The following is a 7855-nucleotide window of genomic DNA, read 5'->3' as shown; positions in this document are numbered from 1 at the left end:
TGCCTCTGCCTCTGCCCTCGGCATAGGTGGTGTGTTGGCGTTGAAAGAAGCAACGCTGCGGGATCTGGACGTTCCGCTGCCCGGTGTACCTCGAACGAAATACGACGACTGTCGAGGTGCTACGCGTACCGTACCACGTCGGACAAGCTGACGGTGCCAGGGCCGAAAAAGCATCGCCAGCTCTGTACAATTGTGCAGCAACAGCAGCAACACCGCAGCACCGCCATCCGTTTTGCAGCCTTACCCCAAAGGATTGGCAATTGGGCTCGATCATTGGTCAGGGTCCTTCCTGGTCCAAACAACTCCAGGGATCTCGGGGTGGATATCGGCAAAGGGCGCGATCGCCAGATTTGCCTGTGGTTGCTACTATTATTGATGCCACATCACCCAACGAACCGGGCTGGACCATGTCGCGCAGGCTCAGGGTCCAGGGTCTGACATGTGCCAGATATCAGCCTCGCCCAAATCGCCGGAATGATGGACTGTGACTGGTATATTCTGGGGACAAGGGAGCCAGGAGGAACAGATGGCGTACAGGCTGCAGGGAACCGCAGACGGACAAAGATCAGCGGGCAGGCAGGCTTGCGGGCCTGTGCAGTTGCAGTTGCAGTTGCAGTTGCAGTTGCAGTTGCAGTTGCAGTTGCAGTTGCAGTTGCAGTTGCAGTTGCAGTTGCAGTTGCAGTTGCAGGGACCCCAAATTCGCCCAACGGCAGGAGCCGGCGGCTGGTTTCGAAGGTTCGAAGAATACTACTAACTACTAATAAAATGCATCGATGAAAAAAAAAGGGTTGGCCGACTTTTGTTTGTTGGGGTCATGCGGGCCCAACGTCATCTGGACAAGTCGTGGGCTTGCTTTGGAGATGCAGCCCCCCCTTCCCTGCCAGGGTTCCAGCCTCTTAGCGACCCTCCCTGATGCCCCTCTTCGTCGCGAAAGGCCAATAGCCACTCTGCCCAATTCACCCAACCGGGGTCCAGGGTGGTTATTCGTGATGGCCTCACGTCGCGCTCGAGAGGGCATTCTGGATCAAGGTCTTAGACATGCAGGCATGCTTCTGCTGTTACAGTTAGTGTGGGGTGGTCGGGTGCCAGATATCAAGCATGGGTTTGTATTCTAATCCAACTTTGCCGCTTCCTCGTCTCGGGAGATTTGCGCAGGGCCTTGCAGCACAGGGACTTCGACACGAGCATACATACATACATGCACATATATAGCCAACCTATCTGCCCCGAGTCGCAATCGAGAATTTGTTGCTAGAAGCCGGGCACTCATCAACTACTTACCTACCTATTAACATCGCCACTGGGGTCTTGTCGCATGGGAATCTAGTGACGACTTCAAGATTTCCCTTGCTTGGACCGCTTCTTCATCAAGTTTTCCCGTTACCTTTTCTCGTGTTGGACCCTGAACCCTGCCGCATCTCTTAGCGCCTGGGCCACAGCCGACGACGGTGACGTAAACGGTCCGCGCCAAAAGCTTGGATTCGTAACTTCAGACTCCCGAGACCGCCTTCCGCCATGCTCTGCTATTACATCTCAACAGGTGTGCATAATAACCTCCCCAGCCGCAACTTTGCATAACCCCCTCCAATATTTTTCTTCCAACTACCTACCTCCATCTTCATCAACAAGACCGCAAACTACATTCAGGTTCTATCATTCTAACCATGTATACCACTGAAGCGCCGCGGAGGGAGAGGCACCACAAACACAAGAAGGTGGTCTACCTCGAGCCCCCAAACCACGGCCACAAGCATGTCAAGCAGAGGATCACCACTATTGTGCCTGCACCATCTCCTCCTCCCCCGCCCCCAGTCTATCGCGAATACCCACCTCCACCACCCTGTCTTCCCGAGCCAGAGCCAGTTCGGGTTCCGACTCCAGCTCCAGCTCCAGCGCCAATCGTGATTCCTACTCCACCTCCCCCGCCTCCACCCGCACCATGCCTGCCCGAGCCCGAGCCTGAGCCGCTGCCTCCGCCACCGCCGCCGCCCTGCCGGTCGCCGTCGCCGGAGCTCGACCAGATCGAGGTCATCGCCGTGGACGTGGAGCCGTCGCCCCCCAAGCCGCCGCGCAGCAAGAAGTCGTCGCACAAGCCGCCCAAGAGCACCAAGTCCTCCCACAGCAGCCACAGCCGGGGACACAGCCGCGGCCACAGCCACGACCGCTACGACAGCCGGGAGCGCGAGGTCTACGTCGAGCGCGAGACGCTGGTGCCCGTCCGCGTGCCCGTCCCCTACCCCGTCCCCTACCCCGTCCGCGAGCGGGAGCGCTCGCCCGAGCCCGAGTACCGCTACGTGGACGCACCCCGTCGCTTCGAGCCCCGTCGGCGCAGCGAGGAGCGCGATCGCGAAATCGTCATCGAGGACAGGCGGCGCAGGCAGTACTACCACCGCGACTAGGGTGTGATCGATCTGCCGGCTGGGCTGGGTGGACGAACGACGCTGTTACGCTTAACGAGTCTCATGTCATGAATGGCACACCATGTGAGGGGAACGGCCTATCTAGGGAAGCAAGGAGTTTGATGGCGTATCGATGTATTCTTTTTATTTCGTTTTGTTTTTCATGGGAACGATTCGGCGGGCGGTCTTATTTGAAATTGATACACGCATCTACTAGACGTGGTAATGAGGTCGTACATTACTCTGCTTATTATTCTACGTTATTTTGTCGAGCAAGCGTACGTTTGCAGGGAACCATATGGGCAGGTTTATTGGGTTACAAGAATTTACTTGAAATACATGATCTGATTCTCCTACCTTGCCGTCCAACGGTCCTTCACATGAGATGATGTCCTGGTGATCGAGTTTTCAACATCGATATAAATGAGTACCTGTGTTCGTGGCTTGGGGTCTCGTGGTAGTGCATCAGATGTATGTGCATTGCCGTTGAATGGAACATGGTATCATGGTTTGGCCCATGGGACTGCAAAAGTATCGTCGTGTCTTATTGAGGCGTTCAGCCATCAACACAAGAACATCAACATCAACCACATCCGTATTTGTAACGACTAGCTGTGCAGAAGGATTTCTGGGCAGGTCATCTCAGTTGTTATCCCGTACATGTGAAACTGGGAAATGAGCTGGGCAGAGAAACTCTTGTAGCATGAAGGTGTGCAGACATGTACCGAGGGATATGAAGTACTCGGCACACCTCCAAATAGAAGTTACTGAAGCTTGACTCATTCTGATAAGATTATCTATCTCCTAGATAAGCTTGAGCGGGGGCATCGACAAACACGTCGGCGAGGCATTGTGTTTGTTGTTCGGTTCACACTTTGCAGGGTGGGCACTTTTTCCCTCGTCAAGAAACTGGATTGTTGTAAACCTACCAACCACGAACAACAATCAAAATCCTAACGAAGATACCTCTTCTGATCTGGTTGTTTTTCCTCTTCCCTATTCGATCTCCGTACCCACAACCCTTCGGCGATTGAAGCTGCATCAAACAACTTCTCGGGCCTTAAACAACCTTCAGAACCTCTCTCTTTTCATCCACTTGCTCTCTCGCACATCACATCAACAACATCAGAAAAAGCATCAGACCTTTTCATCAGACCTTTTCATCAGACCTTTTCATCAGACCTTCTCATCAGACCACTTGCTTCAGTCACGTTCCATCCGAGAGAAGAGGAAAAACCTACACCTTCATCATTTTCACGAACGTTGACCGTTCCACCACCAGCAAATTTCCATCTTGGAGACGAAAAACCAACATCTCCTACATCATCACGAACGTTGGACAAATATCACGTTCCATCTGCAAGAAAAGAAAACCCAGCGCCTTCGTCATCTTCACGAACGTTGAACAACCCACCACCAGTCAGATTCCATCTGCAAAAACAACTACCTCATCATCTTCACCACGCTGAACACATCATCATGTGGTCCATCGAAGACCATCCCATCAACCGCCTTGGCGCAAACAAGACTTCAGACGACCTGATTATCGACCTCGACCTCGACCTCGATATGGACATTGACATGGACATCGACGGTCATGCTGACGCACACCTCGCACCCGCTGTCGTCGAAAATGAGGCCTCTACACCTGACGAATATGAGCTCACTGACATGGACGATGTCTGCCTGGAGTACAAGAGCAAGGAGTACCCTTGCAATGCCCAGACACTCATGCAAGGATCCAAGGTCTTCAGCGATCTCCTGCACGACTACGATACTTCAGAGCCTGAGATCTTCACCATTCCCACCTTCTCCGAATGTGACACCCCGGAGGTCTTCTACGCCACCCTGGAGGTGTGCTACAGCGGTTGCTGGACCCGAGAGCAGGCATGGGAACTTCACATGTCCTACCTCTCTTGCGCCAAGATCTGGCTGATCGGCCACCACTTCGGCATCGACGCCATGAAAACCATCGCAGTCACCAAAGCTGCATCGGTCACCGAGGAGCTGACGAAATGCTTCATCGAGCTCCCAGAGAGCCTAGAGCGCGAGTGCGAGCGCGCCCACCTCGCTTCCTTGATCCGAGCCGTAAGTTGGCACCCCTACTGAAGCAGCCCTGCCTGCTACCACACCAACAAAACATACTAACCATTACGTTCAGGTCAAGCTAGCCAACCGCCACGAGTGGCACGCCGGACTGTGGAAGATGCTGTACGATGCTGGCGAGGCGGTCGCACCCAAGCTGCGCTGTCACCCAGTATTCCAGTCGTACGTCCAGACGACAGACGGCCAGGAGTACGCTCGCGCCATCCGAGCCACCGAGAAGGCCAAGCCCAAGGCCGAGATGGGACGAGGACGCGGTAATGGTGGTGTGGCCAAGCGCCCCAACAAGCGTGGTGGACGACGAGGACGGAAGTTTGCTTCACCTAGACAAGCACCCGTTGCACCTCGACAAGCATTCGTTGCACCTGGCAAACTGAACTGGCATTAAATGGGGGAGGAGAAAGCAGCCGATGAATTAAGGGGACGGTTGTATATATGGGAACGGCAGAAGTGTACATGTCAATGACACTGCGGAAACGGGAGAAGTGTACATATTGGTGGCACTGAGGAAACGGGGAGAAGTGTACATATTGATGACACTGCGGATACGACAAATTGTTTGGTTTAGGCGAACCTATGTGAGCGATGGTTCTCGCCGTGGAATTTGGAGCCTCGGAAAAGGCGTTTGGCGTGCGGATGGCGTTTACTACTGAGAGGAGAGAATGATACCCCTTGATACGGTACTTCTGCGATTCACTCAACGGCAGTTGTTACGATGGAAATGAATCTTATGTATTACTCAACATTAATGATCAGGACATTGCTAAGTGAGACAGATCAACGTACCGGGTTTTCTTTGCCTATCTACCACATCTTGATCTACCTACACTGTTGATTTTGTCTCCTCCATGCCTTACCTATGTGTCCGCAGCTTCCATTTTTATACGCGGAGATATTTACGGCGTATCGTGGCCTTTTATTTTACCGCAATTATGACCATATATTAATCATTATCGCAACAGGAAGGGGGGGGGGAAAGGCACACTTATCTGTAGGTAGGTAGACTTGAGAAATATGACTGACTGTTTATTCCACTTGGTTGTTCCAGCCAGCACTGTCATAATCCAATTATCCGGATCCTCTGCGCCAAAAACTCCCTCCAAATCAAAGGGTATCATCCAATCCCAATGCTTCATGTAAGTTCGTGGATCCAAAGAACGCCAATGTCCCAAACACCAAAACAATTCAAGTCCAACATCTACCCAACGCCCCAAACCCCTCGCCCTGGGCTGGGAGGGGAACCCGCCAAATCTACAATGGTCAATACTGCAGACCTGCCTCTCTCACCAGTGTATACCCCAATCAAGTAAATGAATCGGCTTCGAGCGCAGGTCATCGTGCAGATGATCCGAAATGTAGCGGCCGATATAAAAGCCCCGGCGCGGCGGGCGCCTATCTTCAGCACCCCCCACCACCGCAGCCGCGTGCGCAGAAGCGTGGGCAGCAGCAGCAAAGTCCGTTTCTTCCGCCTTCGCCACCGCCGCCGCTGTAGCCACGCTCTTTGGTGGGCTGCCCGTTTGCCGGGCTTCCTCTTCCTCCTCCGCCTTCTTCTGCCGGTCGGACTCCGCCTGCCTGTCATCGTCCGCCTGCTCGATCCGACACAGCGGCAGGCCCGTCTGCCGGCCTTGCGAGGTATACTGCTCCAGCTGCCGCAGCGACTTGAGGGTCTCCTGCTTCTGCGCCTTGAGCGTGGCCGGCACGTTGTGGACGACGGTGGTGACGAGCTCGGGGAGGCCCATTTGCGCGGCGTCTTGGGGCTGCAGTTGGGTGGTGACCGTCACGGGGGCTTGTTGGTGGTAGTGGTGGGGCACTGCTCGATGTCGGTGGCCGTACTCTCTCTGCTGCTGCTGCTGCTGCTTCTTTTGTTCGGGCAGCCAGCCATGTGTATCGGCAACCAGAGCGGCGGCGGCAGCGGCGGCTTTCCGGGTCTTCTGGGACTTCTCGGCCTTTTGGGCTCGCTCGGCCATGAGACCTTGCGTCAGCAGAGAGCTGGGCTGGTAGGTGGCAGGAGCGGTTCCTTCCGCTGCATTCCCATCCTCCTCCTCATCCTCTTCCTGGATGGCGGACGTTGCGATTCCCTCTTCAGCACGCATGATATCGAGGAGTTGCTTCCTCACGCATTCTTGCCTTTGGGCTCTGGACTGGCTCGAGGGACCGGGTAATGCCCGTGGCTGTTTCTGGTGCCGTCGCATATGTGATGGCAGAGGTCGCGCCTTGGGGGTCTCCTCGTCGTCTGTCTCGCTCTCCTCGTCATCTGAGCCCACGGCATCTTCGTTGGCCTCGGCCAGAATGCGGAGCCGGAGGTTTTGCTTCAGGGTCTCGAGGTTTTCTTCTTCTGCTTTGCCGCCCTGGTCAGCAGTAGAGGGCTGCTGTGGATTACCGGCTTCCGACGTCTGGCTCGATGGACGAGGAGATTGAGCATGTTGTGACGATGACGGTGCTGCCTGTTGTGGTGATAGGGCCTTTGGGCGTTTGACGCTGTTCTTCTTCTCGACTTCTTCGTCCTCGTCGTCCTCGTCTGAGCAAGCATTCTCACGATCGCCCTGGAATGTGATTTTACGCCGCTGCCGCAGCTGCTCTACCGTGCCGAGGTGCTGCTGTTCCTCGTGGCTTCGACTGACAGCGACATTGAGCTGCTGTTCGCGCCGAGGGCTGCTGACGGCTTCGGGCTCGACACCCTTTCCAGCGGTGGCGTCATCACGAGGAGTGCTGGAATCGGAGGCGCTGCTGTTGCTGTCAGGGCCGATGATGAATGTCGACCTGCGTGAGCGTGGCATCGGAGTTTTGCCAGCACTAGGCGAAGGGGCACCACGGCTGGGGCACTGGGTGGCCTCTCTGGGGTTTGAGAACGGCTTGTCATCGTGCTGCGGCGTCTTGCGATCTTCATGGTCTGGAATTTCCGAGTCGCAGTGTCTGTCAGGGTCTGGGGTTTCCTCGCTCTGGTGAGGCGTGGTGGTTGTGGTCTGGCCATCCACGGCGTCGTCCCCTTTGTGAGGTGAAGGCGGCACGAACTTTACAGCTTTCTTGGCGTGATGCTTGGAGTCCTGCTGCTGTTTCTGCTTCTGTTGCTTTTTCGAGTCACGTTTGGGGTTGTTCTCAAGGTACTTCTCTGAGCGACGCAGGACCGGCCGCTGTGGGCGCGGTGGGTTTTGTCGAGCAAGCCTTACTTTGGAGGAGTGCGCTCGGTGGAGGACAGGCCTGGAGGCATGACGACGCGGCTGCTCATGCTTCTCAGGTGGCGGACTCTTGTTACGTTGAGGTTCATCGTCGTCGGGGAACAATTTGTCGAGCACATCGAGCTCGGGGTGGTATTCTTGATTGAGGGCTTGGGTTGGGAGCCCTGGCTGAACAAA

The 7855-nt window shown here is 55.1% G+C and overlaps 3 protein-coding genes across 3 annotated transcripts; all 3 read left to right on the top strand.

Moving 5' to 3' along the window:
* Nucleotides 1-1664: 1664 nt before the first annotated feature.
* Nucleotides 1665-2399, top strand: PG985_007214 (uncharacterized protein; the record flags this gene model as incomplete). Its single annotated transcript, XM_066826983.1, has 1 exon — nt 1665-2399. One exon carries the CDS (start codon nt 1665-1667, stop codon nt 2397-2399), a length of 735 nt encoding a protein of 244 aa, XP_066684658.1.
* A 1479-nt stretch (nt 2400-3878) lies between these two features.
* Nucleotides 3879-4890, top strand: PG985_007213 (uncharacterized protein; the record flags this gene model as incomplete). Its single annotated transcript, XM_066826982.1, has 2 exons — nt 3879-4487; nt 4561-4890. The coding sequence occupies 2 exons, from the start codon at nt 3879-3881 to the stop codon at nt 4888-4890; spliced, it is 939 nt and encodes a 312-aa protein (XP_066684657.1).
* A 955-nt stretch (nt 4891-5845) lies between these two features.
* PG985_007212 (uncharacterized protein) lies at nt 5846-7270 on the top strand (the record flags this gene model as incomplete). Its single annotated transcript, XM_066826981.1, has 2 exons — nt 5846-6499; nt 7076-7270. The coding sequence occupies 2 exons, from the start codon at nt 5846-5848 to the stop codon at nt 7268-7270; spliced, it is 849 nt and encodes a 282-aa protein (XP_066684656.1).
* Between the last annotated feature and the right edge of the window lie 585 nt (nt 7271-7855).

Source organism: Apiospora marii, assembly GCF_038362585.1.
Source record: "Apiospora marii strain CBS 49790 chromosome Unknown utg000004l_segment0_segment1, whole genome shotgun sequence".
Lineage (NCBI taxonomy): Eukaryota > Fungi > Ascomycota > Sordariomycetes > Amphisphaeriales > Apiosporaceae > Apiospora > Apiospora marii.
The sequence above is the reverse complement of the archived record's forward strand: the minus strand, read 5'-3'. Positions and strand labels throughout refer to the sequence as shown.